The sequence below is a fragment of the Phodopus roborovskii genome, unplaced genomic scaffold, assembly GCF_943737965.1.
Source record: "Phodopus roborovskii unplaced genomic scaffold, PHOROB, whole genome shotgun sequence".
Taxonomy (NCBI): domain Eukaryota; kingdom Metazoa; phylum Chordata; class Mammalia; order Rodentia; family Cricetidae; genus Phodopus; species Phodopus roborovskii.
In genome coordinates this window covers 9,510,911-9,532,794 of record NW_026125052.1, presented here as the reverse complement: position 1 = coordinate 9,532,794, position 21,884 = coordinate 9,510,911, and the positions used below count along the sequence as shown (strand labels likewise).

Sequence of the window (21,884 nt, the reverse complement as noted above, 5' to 3'; positions counted from 1 at the left end):
CACCATGTAAGGCTGCTTCCTGCTCACCTGAAACCTTTTGTAGATAATTTGTTTTCTGTAAAAATGCATCTGCTTATTTGGGCATTGGTAGAGCATGCCTTTAATCCTAGCATTCGGAGGCACAGGCAGACGGATCTCTGAGTTTGGGACCAACCTGGTAGTTTGGGACCAGCCTGGTCTACAAGAGCTAGTTCCAGGATAGCCTCCAAAGCCACAGAAAAACCCTGTCTTGAAAAGAAAATAAAACAAAAAATGCACCTACTTAGAAGTAGACCTAGATACCCACATGGCTCAGGTTGTTCTGTAAATACTGTTAATGCAGAAAGAAGAAAGAGAAAGGCCCAGCTTAGCACTGTATTTTAATTATGAGATAACGGGTGGTTTGAATTTTTCATTACCAACATACCTTGCCCCTAGGTGGGGTTTCCAATACACATAACTTTTCTGTGCTATTTGGACAAACCCACCCCATTAGTACTTCCCCTCTTGTTGGACATTGTGACAGGAAGGAGAGGAGAAAGTTATTTTTAATTTGGCAAGCAACCGAACATCTGAGTCATCTCTTCCAGCAGCTAAGCCTATATGTTTTCTCAACAGGGTACTAATTACCTGGTTCTGGAACTGGCCAGACAGCTTGTTCCTGCAGCTCTGACTGCCCTGCTGGCTGGATGCAATTGCTGGATGGACCCAGCAGGATTCAGAGAACTTCAGCAGGGAGCATCCTCCTTCTCAATAAACTCAGACATGGGCATTGGGCAACTTGTTAAACACATTTATTGATTTCTTTTGACAGTAACCAAACACAGTGAGTGACCATTATAAACAAGAAAAGAAAGGCATTCGTTTGTACTTTGTGGGATCTGGCTGCACCTGGAGAGAAAAGATACCCCAATTTCCCAGGAATTTACAAGGCAAAGTGCATTCCTTCGGGAGCATCACAGGGGTTGGGGCAGGGAATGGCAGTTTTGAAACGCAAGGAATCTGATCACCTACTATATCAGGCCGAAGCTCACCTGGGATGAATGATGGAGCCATGGGGTGGAATTAAAGGCATACTTGCTTAGCAAATGCATTCCTGCTTGCCACAAACTTAGTAAAACTGGCTGCAGCAAATGAACACAACATGGAGATGAAGGAACACGGGAGATCCAAGAAGGTAGCAGAATGGGGCTAGGGCTTAGCCTGGCAGGAAGGAGAACAGACCAAAGCCAGAAAAATGAAATCAACGCATTAAACACATTTATTGGGCTGTTAACAATAACCAAACACAATGTATGACCTTCAGAAAACAAGAAACAGCGAATGGATCGATCCTGATCTCGGGCAAATCCTAGTACAGTTAAGTGACAAATAGGGAAATGATTCCATTCTTATAGTCTGCAGTGATATATATATACACAACGTATAGCTCTTTGATGTCTGTCCTTTTTTTTGAATATTTTCTTTTTAAATCATTGAGTAAACAGAAGAATCATAATCTAGAAATAAGTGTCCTTGGTCAGCTTTGTTCTGGTTCACCTGTCACCAGCATCCTCAGAGTATTTTAGGACACCGTCAGGGATGATGAGATAGAGTCCACTTGATGCTTTTAGAGTGGTGTTTTTTCCCCTCTCTCTTTTGGAAGAAGTTTTGTATGTACAAAGGCTGAGAAGTCTCATTGGATAGAGTTATTAGTTCAGGAAAACAGTATCAAAATTGTAATCAGGTTAACTGGTTGTTTTCTTCTAAGACCTTTGATGAATGAACCCTTGTTTCTGAGACTTGGCTTCCCATCATGGAGGTGATATGGATGTGTGTACTTGTGTGTGTGTGTGTGTGTGTGTGTGTGTGTGTGTGTGTGTGTGTAGAGATGCACTCCTCTGACATATTTTTGCAGTTTTCATGAAGAAGGGGCCAATTCAGAGAGTGAAAGGCTTAGGGAGAAGGAAAGAGAAGGAAGAAAGAGGAGGGCATTCTGGGTTACGTCAATTCACAGTTGTAGAACTTCACTGAGGTTGGATTCTTCTTGGCTTAGTTCCCTACTTGAGGAGCCATTCGTTTACTAGAAAGAGAGAAAGAAACAAAACCCAACACACACATACACACAACACAAAACAAGGCACACTTGAATTAATGTGTATTCAGTGAGGGGGGCTACTCAAAAGCCTGCCTGTTTATTAGCGTCATGACTATTCCCTGCCCCATGGCTTTCTAGGCTTGTATTTTCCAGAATGCTAGCCTAGAGCTTCAGGTTATTACTGTGAAGCCCAATGAATGAAAAGAATAAATGTACTTGTGTCATGAAGCTAGTCACACTTCAAGTGCTCAATAGCAGAGGAGAGAGGTATAGACTAGTTTTGTCATGTAGAAAGTCCTTGTTGGGGGAGGGGGACACTGGTTTAGACCCGAAATAGGAACATTTTAGTTAAGAGCTTCAATCTAACATATCCGCCCCTTTGTTTGCATATTAACTATGGCTGATTTCAAGCTACATCATTTGCGTGTTACCTATGGCTGACTTCATACTACTTCATTAGAGTGTGGGACAGAAGCTATCTGACCTACAGTGCCTAATGCATTTGATTACTGCTTCTTTACGCTAAAAGTGCCAAACTCTGGTTTAGATCACAACCGCTCTGTGGTTAAGGTCATATCTATTTTCATTACCACTGTACCACCATCACCATCTAAGTGCCTGATAGGTGTTCAATAAATCAGTGAAGAATAAGGAGAAGGGTCCATGACAGAAGAGGGTATTTGTTCAGTAGTGGTGGCTGAAAGGGAGCAAGGACTATAGTTTAGGCATCCTATGAGTGTCTAAGGGAAAAACAAGGATGAAAAAAAGGGAGGAAAAAAAATGAAACCCAGAGGAAAGAGGAGCAATGCATTTAGGGTTAAGGGAAGCAATGGTATCCGCTTTCCAAAGCTGTCTGGAAATGACCACAGCCCTTGTATTTGGGGACCATGTCATTGTTATAAAGGACTCCCCATTCAGGCACAAGCTATGGTGAATATCAAGACTGCCAGGAAGAGACTGGGAGTGGTGGGAAAAGCCCAGGGTGGCTTGTTAAAGGTAAGTTCTTGAATGTCTTGTCCAGGACATCTCTGTTTGCACTTCCCTTTCTGCACTGAGAGTTCACCATGTTGGCCAATGGATGCTGAGTCAGTAGAAGAAAAGACAGACACCAGCCAGGCATAGGAAATAGATGTCATCTTAAGTGTCCCCTTTGGTAGGAATAATAGCTGCTTATAGGGTCATGGCACTAGACAAAGATATGACTATTCACTCCTTGAACCCTAGAGCATTCTATCCTCTGTAAGGAGGCACATAGCCAAAACCTCCCATGCTTCTTACTGCTCTGTTCTAACATAGCTTTGGGGGAAATTAGGCTTTCTGAGCTCTCTAATAAAATGTCCATAGAAAGGACTATTTTTGCCTGAACCAGAGGAGATGCAAAGGTTTGACACATGTGACATTAAACATCTATGCACATACATCACATAAATCAAACCTTTTAACCTTTATCTCCTTCATCTATGTATGACATACAAAATTTGCTAATAAAGAAGCACCTTGCAAATGGGTGTGGCAGTGATTTTACCATCAGAGATCTTACAATGGGAGATAGGCCTAAGCTAAAAGATGGACCTCTGGCCTGAGCACTGTTCCAAGGGCCCCTGCACTCACCTCTGTACTGTAGCTTCTGGGCCCTGTTGTTAGGACAGTCCTTCCCCTGTAAACTGAAGTTGATATTGGTACGGATACAGCGGTTGTTGAGTGGCTGCACAGGCCTGAAGTTGTCACTCATGCTCAGAAAGATCTGCGATGGCTGATTCTGGCTGAGGAGGCGTAGGGAATGCATCTGAGGAGAGAAACAGCAGTGAGACCCAGACACTATGCGAATGTTCTGGGGAAGAAAGGCCAAGTAGGCTGTTGCCTGGTCAGGCAGCATCCTTTATCTGGAAAAGGTCGTGAGTCCTCAGAGCCCCCTTTCCCAGCTGAGCTGAGGTGAAGGGCCACTGATGTCTTTCAGACATGGAGTACATTTGCACGTAACTTGGCAGCTTGTGTGGACTTTAAACAAATCATTGATTCTCATCCTCAAATATACCCAGGCAGTAGTTTCTGCCCTATGGTAACTACCATAGTGGTTAGACTATTGCCCTTAACTGGACCAATGCACTTTCTGTCTTGTGAATACTTGGCCTCTTTTATCACAAGACCAAGAAGAATAATGCAAATGTATTGAAAGAAGGAGAAGAGAGGGAAAGGAGAGGGAACAGGAAGAGAAGGGTAAAAGAGGGATGGGAGAAGAGGGGGAGAAGAAGGAGGGGAAGATGAGGAGGGGAGGAGAAAAAGAAAGAGGGAGAGAGGAGGAGAGTGGATAGAACTTCTGGCATTCTGACTCTAGTGAACCCTTTCCCCCATTAGTTTCCAGTCTTGAACTCGCTGAGATATTCCAGTATCTCTTGAACATGTCCCTTTTCTGAGCTTGAGTGACCCCGAGGGAGTGACTGTTGTTTGTCATCTAACAAGTCCCACCAGGATCAGGGACTGGGAACTTCATGTTGTCAGGTTGTGAACACAGATCTTGCCAAGGAGATGGGGTCCTGCTTTACTTTCTTAACTCCCCTCTGAGGCTTTCTAGATACTGGCGAGCAGGTGCTGGAGTGGGGACAGATGCATGCAATCTACCTTCATCATGGGGAAAAGGAGGACGCTGGCAAGCCGGGTGTGCACAATGAGCCACCAAGCAAAGCTGGCACAGGCTGGTTCCTGTGCAGTTCTGAGGAATAGACTATCTGAAGTGATATTTAAAAACTCCCACATCCAAAGCACTTAACGGGAGATGCTGTGCACCATGTTACCCCTGCTTGGAGACTGACACACACATTGTTTTTAAAATTTCCTTCATAGGAAATAGACATAGGCTCATCTTTTTCCTGTCTCTAGTGCTAGAGAATGAACTGAGGGTCTCATCCATGTAGGATAAGCACCCTACCACCAAGGTTGGCTTTAGCTTATTTAGGCTGATTTAGCTTATTAAAAATCATTACGTTTTTGAGACAGGTACCTACTCAGTAGCCATCATTCTAGGGCTGGCCTAGAACTTAGGGTGGTCTTCCTGTCTCAGTTTCTCAAGTGCGGAGGTTGTGGGAGTGAGGCATTGTGTGTGTGTGTGTGTATCCATTTGCACCTCTACCTGAACACTGAACACTCTAATTGTAAAGTGTGATTGTGGAACCAGCTCTGCACTCTAACTTCCCTTAGGCAGGGGAAGTGTCTCCACAGTTCAGATTAGTTCATTTCAGACACTGGCTCTATAAACACAGGTGTTGTGGATTTAATTGTGTGCGCCCAAACTTGTGAATTGAAGGTATTGGTAATCTGTAGTACTCCGGATGCGACTTTACCCAGATGCAGGGCTACTTCCAATGCAATCAGCTAAGTTAATATGAAGTAATTGAAGTGAGCACTTTGATTTAGTACGGCTAGGGTCTTTTTAAAAGAAGGTTGGTTGTAACGGAGATGCAGTTACATGGAGAACACCAAGTAACAACGAAGGGAGAGACTTGGGGTGGTACATCTTGAACCAGGAACAACAGCGATTTCTGGCAAACCACAAAAGTCAGGGACCAGGCATGGAGCAGATTCTCACATGCCTCAGAAGGAACCAAGTCTTCTGACTCCTTCATCTGGGTCTCCGTCCCCCAGAACTATGAGGCAAACAGGTTTCTGTTGGTTGTGCCACCCAGTTTGTACTTTATGGCTGCACAAATTCTTGTTAAATCAACACCGTCTACTGGGAACCTGCTCAGCCGGTCCTCACACTTTCTTCCCATTTGCTAAAGAACCAACGTTAAGCTCACCTGCATCCTGGTTATGTATACAGGCTTGTTCATTATTATCCAACTCGCTGTCTCATAGCAGGGTGGGATAGTCATCGACCCATCATAAGTGATAAAACTAGAGGTCTCTGGATACAGTTCCTCTATATTAAGTCCCTGTAGTAAATATGCATCATCTAGAAAGGAAGGTAACAAAAACAAAACTTAGCATCTTGATGAAGTATTGCTGATACATCTTTTATATATATATATATACATATATATATATATGTAAAAATATGCTACATTTTCAGAAGACTGTATCAGTCAGTATCTTCAGTAACAAACAGTCCTCACCTAGCTGGTGTCTAATTTTTTTTATTCTTTATTTTTAAACTGCAGAATTTTATTTATTGTTTACAAACAGTCCAGGTGGCTGAAGGCTCTCCTCCAGGTCATTGTTGTTTATGCTCTGTGACTCAGACTCTTAGAATAGCCACTGATGATTGCCTTGTGGTTTGGAGATTACAGTGACAGAATGAAAAACATGCCTTGTAAAAGATGGCAACTCTAAAATTGTTCCATCAAAGAAGCAGTACATGTCACTCACTTACGCTCACATTTGGTCAAAGAAGTCACAGGACTAAAGCTAGTGTCAGGGATTTAAGGAAGAAAGAAAGATGGGACTTTGAATACTGGTGAGTTGAAATAACAGCCTATGCGAAGACTGCCTGCAGAGCCACAGGTTCCCCAACACCTGGCTGTTTGAACCTGAAACATCCCCCATAGGCTCATATCATAGAAGGCAACTCCGAGCACCATTGAATTAGCAGCACACCCAGGCTCATGTTTGAATGCTTGGTCTACAGCTTGTCATGCTGTTTTAAAGGCCATGAGCCTTTGATGTTTGGGGCCTGGTTTGCCAAAGTAGGCCATTAAGGGTTGGCCTTTGATGCCAAACCAGCCCCTAGTTCCAGCCTGCTCTGTCTGTGTCCTGTCTGTTGTAAGCTCTGCCTCAAACTCCTGCCATCGTGGATAGAGTTGCTCTCTGCCATGCCTTCTCCATGTTGATACTAAACTTCTGAACCCACAAGCCAAAATAAATGACAAATACACACAGGAATTACAGCCACTATGAAATGAGCAAGTCAAGGCTCCAGGGCCTGTTGAAATGTTGTCCAGTTGCTATTCTTATTTATAAACACTGCTTTATTAAAAGTACATTAATAAAATACTTTTAGGAAGAAATTAACCAGACTAAACCCTACCATGAAGTTCAAAGCTCAAGTTCAACAGCTGACCTTCTGTTTTATGCCACCCCTCTCTGATCTTTTACATATTACATCTTTTGTTACTACATAGTTTCTACATTTTAAAAATAACACACATACATATTAAGACTATGGGGATAAAAGAGAAAAAAGACATAATCTAATCACGTCAAACAATTGCTATTAGCATTTTGGTGTTTTTTCTGATATTTTTATTCAATACATTGGTTGAAATTTTAGAACATGATAATGTATCAGGGTCTAAGTCTTTGATATCATCTACCCTTCCTGTCTCCTCACAATGACTTCTCTTTCTTTGATGAATACTATTGCTTTCCTCTTTCAGTTTCCAAAATGCAGCAGTTCATCTTATCATTCTGGCTTCTCCTTCCCAGGTTCTGTAGCTTCTCTGGTTTCTTTGCCTTATATTTACTTCAGTCTTTCAACTTTGTGTTCCCTGACCACCTGTTCAAACCTCTGTCCCTGATCCCATCATACTGTGGCTTTCATGTTCCAGGAACTGCAGATCTGTCTCCAGAGATGGTAAATGTCCCAGTGTATTGCGAGCACCCACCATATGGCCAGTCTAACAGCTTGGAGAGTACTTAGTAGGGTACCAAAGCCTGGCTGCCAGAGAGATGAGACAGGTTCACTCCCAGAGTCCCTCTGGATGTATTCAACTCTCATGGGAAAGAACAAACTATAGTGGCTAACACCATCATTTGAGTGCAGTATTGTGTAAGGAAAGATGTTCATACATATCTGGGATCCCCTACTCAGGCAGAGGGGTCATGCCTATAATAAAAGATCTACAGTGATGGGAAGAAGAAAATCAGAGAGACAAAGTCCACAGCCATAGAGGAAGCTGGTGCTTTCAAAGTAGGAACTGAAACCCTGTTTTCCTGACCTGCAAGGCAAGGCCATTCATTAATTCACCAGATATTCACTAAGCACCTATTTGAGCTGGGCTCAGGGTTAGGCGCTTCAGACATAGCAATGGAGATACAGTGCCTGCCTCATTCCCCTTGAAGACCCAGACAGCACATGGCAATCTATTTATGTAGATGACATTGCCAGGGTGACGATGACTCTGTCTGCTGCTATAGGCATTCATGCTGTCAGTTTGCTTTTATAGGGAAAGACATTCCTCCAGTTTTTCCTTCAGGAGTTGTTCAAATTTTCTCTGATAAGAAGAACCATCTTTGCCAAGGGTTTTAGCGCTAGTGCTCTTTGACTGTTACATGTGAGAAGAGCAATTAAGTTAGTAGCTTGAAATAATACAAACAAATCTACCATTTACCTGCTCCATCTAAAACCTTTTCACTCTACTGTGGTACAAGAACCTTCCAGGGTTCTCTCAATGCTCAAAGTGAGATCAGCTAGCCTGGGCTTTCTCTCTCTCTCTCTCTCTCTCTCTCTCTCTCTCTCTTCCCCTTTCTCTCTTTTTTTCCATTCTTCTTCCAGTTTTTTCTTTTCCTTCCTTCCTTCCTTCCATTTTTTTTTCTCAGACATGATGTCATACAACCTGGGCTGATTTTGAACTACTAATCACTTAATTCTCATCAGGTGAATATCACCATGATTGGCAACTTTTACAAACCTCCCATTTGAATAGAAACTGACGTTTTCTGTGGGAACACCAAGGCCCCAAGGACAAGGCGAAAAAGGAAGGAGCAACTGGAATCTTCCTGGGTAGAGTCTTCTGTGGCCTGAAATATCAGGTGTTCTCATCACAAAGCCACTATGTCCACAGCACACATTCACGTGCTAGTCCTGAATTCCATCAGTCACTAACATAATAATCTTATGCTGGGTATCCATCTCACCCTGGCTGCCACTGTTCCTAGGCCCTAAACATGTGCCAGCACCAAGCCAGGCATAATCAGGTAAATGCAGGGAGGAGTCATAGACCGTGGTGTACGGCTCAGAGAGGGGCTGTCAGCTTCACCTAGAGTAGGGGACTCAGGAAAGGAAGAATGAAGGAGCCACCCTGAACTGCATCTTGAATGACAGGAAGTAATCAACATGTGACTGGCATGGAGTGAAGTATCAAGGGTACTGCTGACAGAGACATGCTGGAGACAGAGCTGATGGAGTTTAGCGGGCTATGTACTTAGGGACAGCTTGAGGGTGGGCAGGATGCAGATGGAGGAACATAGTGGGAAATGAGGCTAGCAGGGTCAACACAGGCCACATCCAGGAGGCCCTTGTCTGCTCTGTTGGAGGCAGTTTGGAGCCAGGGATGGCCTGATCAGATTTGTACTTAATGAAGCTTGCTCTGATGGTGGTTTGGCCTGAAGATTAACATACTGAATGAGAGAAGGAAACATTGGGCACATTTTTATTAAAGGTCAATGTGATTTGTTTAACCAAGCTTGTACGAAGAACATATTGGGTACTCTAGCATGCAGTTATTATTGTATTTTATTTTTATTTGGGGCAGTGGGAGGAGGGATGGATGGACGTAGTAGAGATGAAGGATATTGCAGGCAGAACTGGAGCCAAGATAAAGAACTATTTTCCTGAAACTAGACCAGCCCCTATGCAGCTGCCATATTTGCGGTAAGGGTTGGAGGAGGGTATAGGCTAGGAGCAAGAGACAAAAGAAAGGTGATGTTTATGTGTTTGTCCTCCTCATGGGGTACCAGCATATTTCCAAAACACGTGTTGATACCCTAACCTCTGGGGTCCTGCTGGGAAAGTCCCTTTTGGTCACCAGCTGCTATTATGCCCTTTCTACCAATCTTTTCAGCTTGCTCTTTTAATTTCCCTCTATGGAGCTTGACAACATCCAGCTTGAGGAATCTAGCGCTTGGGGCCCGAGTTTGAATGACTTTGCTGCTTGCTCTGTATGAGCTAGGACCCATAGGTGATAAGAGACTCAGTTCCCATGCCTGCAGCATACAGAAGGTTGGAGTACTTGGCTGATAGGCTATTAGAGGAACAAATAGGACTGTGCTTTACAAGTACCACTAGCACAAAGCTCATTCCAGCCATGTTACTCAGCCATGCTGGGTAGCATTAATGTTCACCTTGTGACCTATAGTGTTCTTGCTCAGCTTCCCTGGTAAACTCCTTGCCATACCCAGAACTCTGACTTTCCCAGCTGAATTAGCTCGCCGGGAATTATTTAGCTATCTGACTCTTCCCACTAAACTGTGAGCGTCAGAGGGAATGATTTTTATTCTTCTATTGTGGATCTTATTTTGAGGTCCACCATATCAGAGAACGTTCAGTAAACACAAGACTAAGTGATCAAATGTAATGGTTTCTGCTCAGCAGCTCCACCTGGTGGGCACTGAGCAGAAACTAAGCGAGGAACAGTCAACACTGGATGGAGAAGCCACCCCTCCACCTTGCACTACTAACTTTAATGTACTGCACCTACTGTCCCTTGTACATGACACACAACACATCGGGATGAGACGATTGGTGTTGTTTCTAGCGCCATGGTGACATCATGTTTCCACATCAAACATGCATGTACTCTCATAATTACAGTGCTGAATTGGCATTAATTTATATTGACACTGCCCTCATAGCTGGTGCCACCCTGCCTCAAACCCTGAAACTGAAGCAGCTCTCCTTCTTTTATGCATTAGAATCTGAGAACTATTGGCCGTGCTTCTTTGGATACCTCTTCTCTCTGTGGGGGGTTGCTTGGTGAATTTGAATGTGATTTGAATGAGAATGGGCCCCACAGGCTCAAGTATTTGAAGGCTTGGTCCTGAGTTTGTGAAACAGTTAAAGAATGATTATTACATGAAGCATTGTTGGAGGAGGTGTGTCACTGAGGGCAGGATTTGTGGATTCAAAAGCCCACTCAATTTCCAGTTAGCTTTCTCTGCCCTGTAATTGTGTCTCAAGAGATGAGGCTTTGGCTGCTGGTCCAGTGCCATGCTTGCCTGCCAAACTTCCCACCATGTGGTTTACGGGACTCTAACCCTCTGAAACTGTAAGCCCTTAAAAAACACTTCTATAAGTTACTGTGGACATGGTGTTTTTATCACAGCAATGGAAAAGTAACTAAGACAAATAGGATAGGAGCAGTACTACCCGAGAAAAACTACTTAACTCAGAAATTTTTCAGCATCAGCATTCAGAAATGTTTTTCATATTTCTCTTATGAGAAAATGGTTTATAGCAGGCAACGCCTCAGACTCAAGTCAGGAGTTATAATTCAAGTGTGGTTCTAATTATGCACTTGCTAGTAGTTTACTATTTCTTTACCGGTAACTCATATAACCTCTTCTTACTTGGAACAATGAACAGTTGTGGACAATTTCTAAGGCTATCTTCAGGTAAAACCATTCCATAGATCCCAAAATATCTCTCAACATCAACAAGCTTATACAGCCAAATTTATCTCTAGTAGGCTAATGTTTTGGCACAAAAGCATTGCATTGTTAATGTGTCAGCTATAGATTTATAAGGACAGGAAGATCACTCTTGGATGATCGATATGTATAGAACTGTAATGTTCTGAATGACCATGGAAGCTGAATGACTGTGGTTTTGTGGCATGCTAATGTTGAATCTAGGATTTATCTCATACTGAGTTCTCATAGATACAAGTAAGAAGTCCCCAGCTGAGTTCTTAGCTTTTTGTTCAGGAAAAACACATTGTAATGAAATGTCTCTGATGACACAATGGGGAATTTTTCTTTAGTCTGAGCTTCCACTGGGTGCCTTAGCCAAGTGCATGGGGCTGACTCGCACAGACCATTGCTGATATACAACATCTCCTACTTCCTGCTTATACGGTCCCTATTCAAAGCACACCACACCACTGAGAAAACAGCCTGATACTTCCAAAGATCAATACTGGCTTTGAGCAATATGGAACTACTAGGTAATTTTATAACATTATGCCCCCTTGTAATCTGAGGCAAATTCAACCGAAACAAAACAAAACAAAAGGCAATTGCAATGGAATAAAGTAATATGATTTTTTTGTTTTACACAAACAACAAATGAGGGAGAGGGCCTCCAAGAACAATATTATTGGTGGTAAGCTGCACCTCACCCATTCCTTACTGCCATGAGTAACTCCTGAGACAGCAACCATGGGAAGTGGTGTGCAGCATTCCCTATTATGTGAAAACACAAGCCTGTTCTTCTGAAATGAGACTACATGTTCAATTAAGCACAGAGAAAGGCACCTGCAGCAATATGCTTAAGCTCTTTGGCGATCCTTCAACATACTTAATACTGTGTCCCTCCTGGGGGGAGCTATATGGAGAACTTTCCCTGAGAGCTGTGAAGAAGGTAGTTACAGGCTGGTCTGTGCTTTCTTTCATGTCCCTATTTACTAGGGAATTTGTGGGGAGGTGTGGCTAACTTGAAATTACATATAGGCTAATTAAAACACTCTTTAATAACTTGTTCTGTGTGCTGAATGCCGTGTTTATATGTTCTCCTCTGAATGCCTCCAGCTAGTGTGTCTTTATTGCCTTGGAGGAGATATGTTAACATAGAAAGTTGATGCCTTCATATTTAGACTTGGTGGTCCTCTGAATTCTGTTTCAAACCAAAGCTCTCCTTTGTACTTTCTAGCCATGAGTTGACTTGTACTAGTTACTTTCCCTCACTGAGACTCCATACTTGGAAGAACCTACTTAAGGCTCACAGTTTGGGGGCTACAGGAAGGAAAGGCATGGTGGTAGGAGTGCTTCAGAGTTGTGACAGCAGGAGTGTGGTGGGGATGGGTTGGTTGCCTCAACCATTAAGAAAACAGATAGGTTAGGATGAACAAGGGCTGGCCAATAGCACTAGTGAACTGATTCTTTCAGTGAGGCCCTACTCCTAAAGATGCTATCTATCATCTTCCAAAATAGCACTACTAGGTGGGGGGTCAAAATATACAAACATTCAGTCCGAGTGGATGGTTTACATCAAAGACATAACAAATGTGGGCAGGCAACTGAAGGAAGATAAAGCTGCCAGAGTAATGCACTGCCCAAAGATCTGAGAAGAAAGTGTTTGTTTGAGGCAATGCTCTGATAACCACCCCTCGTTATCCATTCTAGAAAGTTCTTTGCAATCCATTAATCATTAGTTTTGTCTATTGAAAATACTGTTAAAAAAAGGTGCTGGTTCAATGAAATCAAGTGGTACTAAAACGATACAAATGTTACCTTTTATGTAATCGAGGTGCCATGTCTGCTGATTAATTAACAAGGAAAACAGAGGCATATAAATATCACCCCAGTACAGTGCATTAAAAATTAAAATACTTCAGGCTAAATCACCAATATCTCCTCCAGAGAAACCTTTCTGAAAATCCATTTTTCAATGTCATGCTTTGAGTCTTGACCTCACTCTGCTGCAGCGGAATCTGACTTTAATAAAATGGATTTTCTTTAGAAGACTTTTAAAATTCAGCCTGAAATTACTTCAGGCTGGTCTTTTCTATTGTCGGTCCTGGTTTGTGAGAATATTTTACAAGGTTTACTCAGATGTATGAAATTTAAGCTCCTGGGGCTGGAGCAATGGTTCAACAGTTAGGGGCAATTGCTCCTCCTCCACAGGACCTGGTGGCTTTGTAACTCCAGTTTCAGGGGTTCTGACACCCTCTCCTGACCTCTGGGGGCACTGTTCTCACAGGATACACAGACACGCATGAAGGCAAAATGCCCATACACATTAATAATTTAAAAAAGGAAATTCAAGTTCCCACAGAAAGCAGTAACATGTCATGAAGAAGCCCTTGTGTACACTACCTATATCCAATCACAGTCAAGTGTGCTCCTCTGAAGGCAAGCATATCTCACCGCTGCCTGTACATCCTGTGCTGTACTTGCCTTCAGAATAAACTGTTGTTGGCACAGAGACTTGCCTCCCAAAATCCAGGAGCTGGATTCAATAGGCATATGCCTTAAAACAGTTTAGGAACACAAAAATACTGTACTCTGGGTTAATATCAATCACTGCCCAGGCATTTGATCTATTATTTTATTTAATCCTCACCCAGCCCTTTCAACATTAGCTTACTGATGAGGCCATTGAACCTTAGGGATGTTAAACTCATCTGAGGTCAAACAAAGACAGTGGCAGGGCTAGGATAGGAGCCTCGTGTGATGTCACATTTTGATTGCCAACTTAATGGGATTTAAAATTGTCACAGAAACAAAGCTTTGGATATATCAATGGGGGGTTCTAGAATGGGTTTATTGAGGTGGAAAGAGGCACCCTAAGTTTAGGTAGCATCACTCTATGGGAAAAATAGAAGAAAGAGAACTTAACATGAACACTCATCTCTCTTGGCTCTTCTGACTATGGGTGGTGTGACATGCTGCTTTAAGCCCCTGCTGTCAAGATTTTTCCCTGACCATGGGGAGACCCAGTGAGCCCAAAGAAATCCTTCCAGGATTAGGTTGCTTTTGTAAAGTATTTTATCACCACAATGACAAAAGTAACAACACACCAGGCCTGTTCTTTTTTTTTTTTTTTTTTAATCTCTTCACAAGAAAGCACTGCTGACCATGATAATGGTGACCTTTACCAACATGGCTTCCAAAATTCCAAAAGACTACTACCTTTACTTCCTTTTCCATTTATATACATACATATATGTGCATGTGTATGTGCATATATGTAAACATACACACACATACATACATACATATATTGTAAAATATATACTGCATCTTGAAAGAAGAATGATTTTTCCCATTTTCTACCTTTTCAATTATTCCCGCTGTCCCCAATACTGTACTCAGGGAGTGGACTATTTATATAACTGCTGCCTTATGCCAACTGGCTTCTATGCTTGCTCTTTTCGTCCTGCACATCCTTAGCTGGCTGGTGAGATGGCCACATAGGAGCCTTTTCCATATTAGGGCATATATATATATATTCACACACACACACACACACACACACACACACACACACACACACACACACGGTTTTTAATTCCAAGTCATGAAGATTTGAGCTGCCCTTTCAGAAGTGAGGACTTGTCCCGCCTATCTCCTGTATTTATTCTTACTTCTATGACTTCACCCAAGTTTAAATGCCATCTGGATGCTGATGTCTTCCACATTTACAACTCTGGTTCTCTCTCCTGAAATCCAGACTCATATATCCAATTGCCTACACCACCCCTCCTCTTGAATGCTTAATAGAAATCCCAAGCACGATTTGTTCACGATCTGTGATCCCTTCCCTACCCACAGACACGCTTCATCTGAGTCTTCCCCATCTCAGCAGATGGAAATATCTTCCTTCCAGTGGCTTGGACTAAAAATTTCATGGGAATCCTTGGTTCTGTTTTCTTTTACACATTAAACATCTAATTTACCAAGAAATATCCTGTCCCTTTAAAATATATCCAATCTCTTATCACCATTGACCTGGTTACCATCAGTTACCACCACCTCATCCCCTTATTTGGATGGCTTTGACCATTCCTGTTTTCACTCTTGTCACACTGTAGTCTATTTAAAACTATTTTAGACTTATTTTATTTTATATTTATGAATGCTTTGCCTGAGTATATGTATGGAAATCCACATGCATACTTGGTGCCTTCATAAAAAGTCAAAAGAGGGCTTTGGATTCTCTGGAGTTGGAGTTATGAGTGGCTGTGAGTCACTATGTGGGCTCTGAGAATTGAACCAGGGTCTTCTGCAAGAGGACCAAGGGCTCTTAGACACTGAGCTATCTCTCCAGCCCTATTTTTGTCAAATAATCAATCATACTACACCTTTTTTCTATATGTATGGTATATGTATATGTTATGTGTATGTGGTATGTGGTGTGTGTGTGTGTGTTGTCTATGCAGATGTGCTTGCCCACGAGCATGCACGAGGAAGCCAGAGGAAAACACGGAGTGTCTTGCTTTATTACTCTCTGTCTTATTCACTTCAGACAGGTTCTGCCACTGAACTTGGAGCTAGGTTGGCTCAGGTCCTCCTGCTTGCTCAGCAAATGTTCCTACCCCTGAACCATCTACCTGACCTAGAATGTTCCTTTTGACAGAAGATGATGTCACTCTGCTCGAAGGCTTAGACTAGCTTCCAGTCTGTGGTGCCATCTCTGGTTACTAGGTATGCCAACCATCACAGTGTGACAGTGTCCTCTGAAGGATACTGATTTCCACAGGGGGTCCCTATGTAAAGTAACATGTATTTAGGAGTTGGATACAGCTTGTCTAGGATCAGCCTGAGCTGACCAAGTGTCACTGTGTTAGTTCTGTGGTTGGGGTCCCTTCTAAATGGAAGAAAATGTAAGAAGTGGCATGCTGAGCAATGTTATTGCTCATCAGCCCAAACTCAAGCTGCAATTAAGAGAAAAGCATGCTGAAAGGTTTATAATTAGTTTCAAGGCCTCAGAGTGTATCTTTCCTTGCTCTACAAGAAGGAATAATAGGAAAAAGGAAATGACATAGGAACCATGCCCAGGAGGATCCATGTGTATATGGGTTGTAGTTCAGGAAGTTCCTTCTTTTCCCATTCCCATCTCTGTGGGAGGATTGTGACCTTGAGCTTCTGGGTCATGTGATAGGTGCTAGGGAATGGAAATTAATATTGTGAGCATATTTAAAGACTAAGCCTTAGATAGTATTACATGAATTCATGTACTGTGGCAAAGATGTTCCTTTGATGCTAGAAAGATAAGAGCCATGTTGATCTCTCTTCCTTAGCTGACCTGAGGACCTCTGCCTGTAGGCAGAGACATCTTGACTAAACCTTCCCACATAACAGTGATAAGTCAACACTTACTGCTAAGTGCTTGTTGATTATATAGAAGTTACTGACTATACAGCCACCTATATATGCATCCTTGGTCTCATCTCTGAAATGGGGTTAAAACATATCCATTTAAAAGGCTTGTGTGAGCACAAGATAAGTGCTATATGTATAGCCCTGACCCTGGGGTGTGCAGAGTAGCCATTCTGCATCACCTCTAAATTTCTGATGCTCACTACACTGCAGAGTGGACATTCCGTTTAAGTGAGCAAGGCAGATTAGAACTCTGCAGTGGATGGTTGAGAGATCAGGGAGAGATGTGTTTGGGTGTTCCTGGGTAGTGTGGTTGAAACAGTAGAGTATGAGGGTTTACTGTATAGTTTTTATGTTAACTTGACACAAGCTAGAGTTATCTGAAAAGAGGAAACCTCAGTTGGAAAAATGCTTCCATAAGATGTAGCTGTAGGGCATTTTCTTAATTAGTGCTTGATGCAGGAGGGCCCAGCCCACTGCGGGTAGTACCATCCCTGTGCTGGTGGTCCTGGATTCTATAAGAGAGCAGGCTAAGCAAGCCATTATAAGCAAGCCAGTAAGCACTCTTCCATGACTGCTGCATCAGCTCCTGCCTTCAGGATCCTGTTCTGTTTGAGTTCCTGTCCTGACTTCCTTTGATGATGAACAGTGATATAGAAGTGTAAGCCAAATAAACCCTTTCCTCCCCAAGTTGCTCTGCTCATGGTGTTTCATCACAGCAGTAGTAACCCTAACTAAGAGAGAGAGTGTGTGTTGTGTGTGTGTGTGTGTGTGTGTGTGTGTGTGTGTGTTACTTCTCCCTGTCTCACTAGAGTGTGAAAGCAGGACACTATAACAGGCGCCCCAAGCATGTCCCATCATCCTCCTCATCTTGAGTTTGTGGGCTCATGCTAGTACCTCTTACAGAGGCTCAGGGTTGGGGTGGGGTGGGGTGGGGAATGCCTAGGTTGTATGCTTGAGGATGCTTCATTTTAGACTCCCTACCTGCCACAGGGCCAACCTTCCCCTGCTGGAGGCTGTAGGAAATTGAACTGGAGGGAAGAGAGCTGTGGTTTCCTGCTGAGCAAATCAATCCCTTTCTGCCAATGTCCTGGACATGGTGGTGTCTGGGCCAGTTCTGTCTATCAAGCCATCATTATCCCTGGGGTGAAACTCCTTTCAGGTGTGTGACACAGGTCACCATGGGGGACACCTCCCATAGAACATCTGCTATTAGAGGACCCATTATCATGTCTCAGCATGAAGGCCAGTGTGTGACCTGCTTAACCGCCCCCCGCCCAGTGTCCCTGGCAGGTGTTGAGTGTGAGGGATGGATGGAGGAGAGAGTACATCTATTTCTTTTTCTGTGTTTCTGCTTCAGTGGTGGAAACATTATAAGCCTCCTATGACACAGAGACTTGGTCCTAGAACACTTTCTCTGCCCCTCCGCACCCTTGCCACCTGTTACTGTGACTGAAGGAGACTGTTCATTCCTCTAGTAACTGAGATGATGTGTTGATAGGTACAGATACCCCTCTCTGGAGTCCTGCCAGTCCCTTCAATGTTACTCTGCCGGGAATGCTTCGGCTCCTTCCTTCCAGCTTGCCTTCCAGCTTGCCTTCTCCCTCCCTTGTCTTTTCTCCCTCCTCTTTCTTCCCTTCCTCTGCTTTTCCTTCTGCACTAGTAACCACTTCACTTCATTTTAATCAGACTGGTGTAAGGGGAGGGCAGGGTAGCAAAGGACCCCCCCTAATGATCCCCTATGCTAGTGGAAATCAGACAGATTGTGTGTTGGGGCTTAATGTGCAATTTCATGGCTTTTCACGGTCTCTAAACTGCAAATTCAAGATTATTTGAAAACATTTTATTTAATTTTCATGCTTTTTTAATCAAAAAAGTTAAAAGAATAATAATCTTTTATAGGCAGTTATAAATGTGCTATTTACACACAAGACAGAAATATCTCCCTTAGCTGAGTAATCTAAGCATGTGCTTAGGGAGGACTCCACAAGAATACTGATGAGGAAGGGCATGGCTGTGTGTGAAGAGGATTTAAGTCAGTCTTAAAGGCACTGTGTGTTGAGCTGGAGTGATGTCAGGGTCATAATGGGTTACCCCATCAGTTCCCCAACCTCTTTATATAGGAGTGACCTGATAGTGATCTCCTTGTGGGGAGGACCAGAGTCTCAGCTATCTTTACATTCCAGTGGAAGATGTGGGTTGGGAGAAGCAGTCAGTGATAAGGGGAATGGCTCTCTGTACTGTCCTTCCCCATGACATTGGAGACAGAAGCAGCAGGCACAGCTGGGTTACGGTCTCAGGGAAGAATTCTGCAGGGAGATGTGAGAATTTAAATTCCACGTGTTCTTTTTTCTGTTGTTGGAAATCATTATCTACCTGTTTTTTTGATTCACAAATCTAGACCTTTAAGATTTCAAAAACCTAGAGTTGAACTTTCTCACATTGTGAATGAAGGAGCAACATTAAAGTGAGGGGCCTCCCCGGCAGAGGTCAAAGCTGAGACTTGCATTCATGTTTCCTGCCCATTCCTAACTAGGTGCTCCTTGTATTCCTCCATTTTTAATTTTCGTCTCTTGGTATGTGCCACCTTGCATGGTTTCCCCAAGTCCTGAAACATCTAGGTTTACCTTCTCTGTTCTCCCCCCCTTTACCTCAGCACACTTTCTTCTTTTCTGGTAAAGAAGTTTAGGATAAGTAATCTAAAAGCCTGGGAGGCTGACAGAACCCTACAGATCCATGAGGTGTGGAGAATGAAGAGAGATGCCACCCAGGTCCCTTCTGGAACCAGATAAGACTTGGTTCAGTTGTGGTTCTTAAAAGGTCCATATTGGGTCCAAAGTACCTGGTGGGTGTTTTTTTCCTTTTTTCATCACAAAGTTGGCAAAGCCTTAGCTACACAGACAGCTGACATGGTGGAGTCAGTCAGCCGGTAGAATCCCTTAGCTCATTACCAATCCACAGGATAACGATGACCACATCATCATAAACGTTATTGCCTCAGACAGGCGTGGATGACAAAGATACTCTGGGGACTTGTGTTTGAAATGAGCTGCTTCTTAGCCAACCCTGACTCTCCAGAGTGGCTTTCTACAGAATTAAAGGATCGTGAGGCAGAAAGGGCCCATGGAGATCATCAGTTCTGGCTTCCTGCCTTCTGACAGGACTAACCTTTGTAGAATTGTTGCTGCAAAGGAAATTGGGCCACACTTACTTTTATATGTTATTCTTGTGATAGTATCTCTGTTGAGCATTCGATTAAGAAATGGGTTTGATGAATCAGAAACCTATAAGGGAAGAGAAAGTATTAATGACTGGGTGTCGGTCACTCTCCCAGGGCAAACATCTCCATGCATTATTTCATTCCTTCATATTGATGGCTTACCATGGGTCCAAGTCTATAATGGTTGGAAATTCAGAGATCAGAAACACATACTCTACTCTGTATGGACATCTCATCTCGAGAAGGAAGATAGGTAGGTAAACAACAAATCATCCTCATGTAGATTTGGGAGTGCTCTGATAGAGTCCACCCACTGTCTGAGAATCAGAGGAGCTAGAGTCTGAGTTGGTTTGGAAGGATGGATGCAAGCTCAAGTATTTTAATGTTAGGATAGAGGAAAGACTGAAAGGCAAGGAGTGCAGAAAAAGCATACATACTTAGGATTTGCTCATGATAGGCAGGCGCTCATACAAACATCTAGTGTAGTTGGAGTTAAAGGCATTGGGATGTGATGATAGGCCATGTTAGGTTTTGAATGTCACAATAGAATATAGTTAAACTTTATTCCTTGGGTATGGGGAACCATCAAAGGGTTTTGAGCAGGGAATTGGAATGACATGTCAGGAAAGAGGAATTCGTCTAAGAAGAAAGAATATCTAGAATAGGGGTACTGGAAGAAGGGGGAAAAAAAGAACATTGTAATTCCACTGCTCATTATCATATGATTATATTATAAACCACAACATTCAATCTTCTATCCACTCACCCACCCATCTATCTTAGGAATATTTATCAAGTCCCTATAATGGGCTAAACATTGTGCTAGAGATGAGTTTCCATTTTGCACTTATGCTCTTACATATCCAGATTCTTCCTCTGGGAGAAGAGGCTAAGCAACAGACTGGGGTCAGAGAATCACCCTTTATCACTTGTAGTTTCCTTAACAACACCCTTTTCACTCAGTCTTTCCTCAGGACCACTGTTCATCTTTGTCATTTCTCTCCTACCTTGCTCGGCGCAGCTCTGCAATTTACATCTCAGCTGCTAATCGGATGTTGTGACACATCAACATTTTAAATCTGATTTATTCTGAGGTTTGGAAAAATCCTAGCAGATGATCATTGTTATTAGATAAGCAACAGGTAACTTTAGTTTGGAGAAAGCACAGACTGTTTATTTTGTCTCCATCTGTCTTTCTTTTCACACAGATTCCTGGGTGTGTGGTAGTGAGGCACACAACTAGCTGGTGCTTGGGGACTGGCGATACTCAATGGAGGCAAAAATCCACCTCCAGTGGGGAAAAGTCCCAAGCTGAACACTGTGCACCCTGGAGATGTTAGTGCCCAGTTCATCTTCTGTTGTGACATCCTCTGAAGCACTGAAAGGACAGCTCAGTGCTTCCTCCTATTCGTACTGATGTACTTTGTGACAGCAGGAAGTCCATGAATGTGTCTGGTGGAATAGGAATCTGCAATGGGTCTAAATTGCTGGGTGCCTTGGCTTCCTGACACGCTGGACAATACTGCTGTTGAGACCAGTCCCCTTTGGAGCTGATTAAAAATTACTGAAATATTTCCAAAGTGCACACAGATGATTTGTGGGCACAAGTGTGTTGGCAGTGTGGGTGAGAGGATAAAATACTTGATATAAGTGAACTGAGTGGGAAGTTAATGGTGTGTGATCGAAAAGCAATTATAGCCAAATCTCAGCTCCCTGTGGTGATGGGAGGGAAGGGGAAACAAGTCTCTCTTATTGATGGAATGATTGATTGATTGATTGTGTGCACACACACTTGTGCCTCAAAGAATGTGTAGAGCTCAGTGGCCAACTTGGGAGTCAGTTCTCTCCTTCCCCGCA

The 21,884-nt window shown here is 43.0% G+C and overlaps 1 protein-coding gene across 1 annotated transcript in view; it reads right to left on the bottom strand.

Moving 5' to 3' along the window:
* Window positions 1–1,923: 1,923 nt before the first annotated feature.
* The window catches only part of Ca10 (carbonic anhydrase 10), a 475,819-nt gene continuing 455,858 nt past the window's right edge, over window positions 1,924–21,884 (bottom strand). Inside the window, exons 6-9 of the mRNA XM_051195974.1 lie at window positions 20,019–20,091; window positions 5,851–6,005; window positions 3,668–3,842; window positions 1,924–2,041 (exon numbers count right to left, since the gene is read on the bottom strand). Of these exons, the coding sequence (XP_051051931.1) occupies window positions 2,019–2,041; window positions 3,668–3,842; window positions 5,851–6,005; window positions 20,019–20,091 (426 nt within the window). The 3' untranslated portion in view covers window positions 1,924–2,018. The remainder of the gene's footprint in view (window positions 2,042–3,667; window positions 3,843–5,850; window positions 6,006–20,018; window positions 20,092–21,884) is intronic.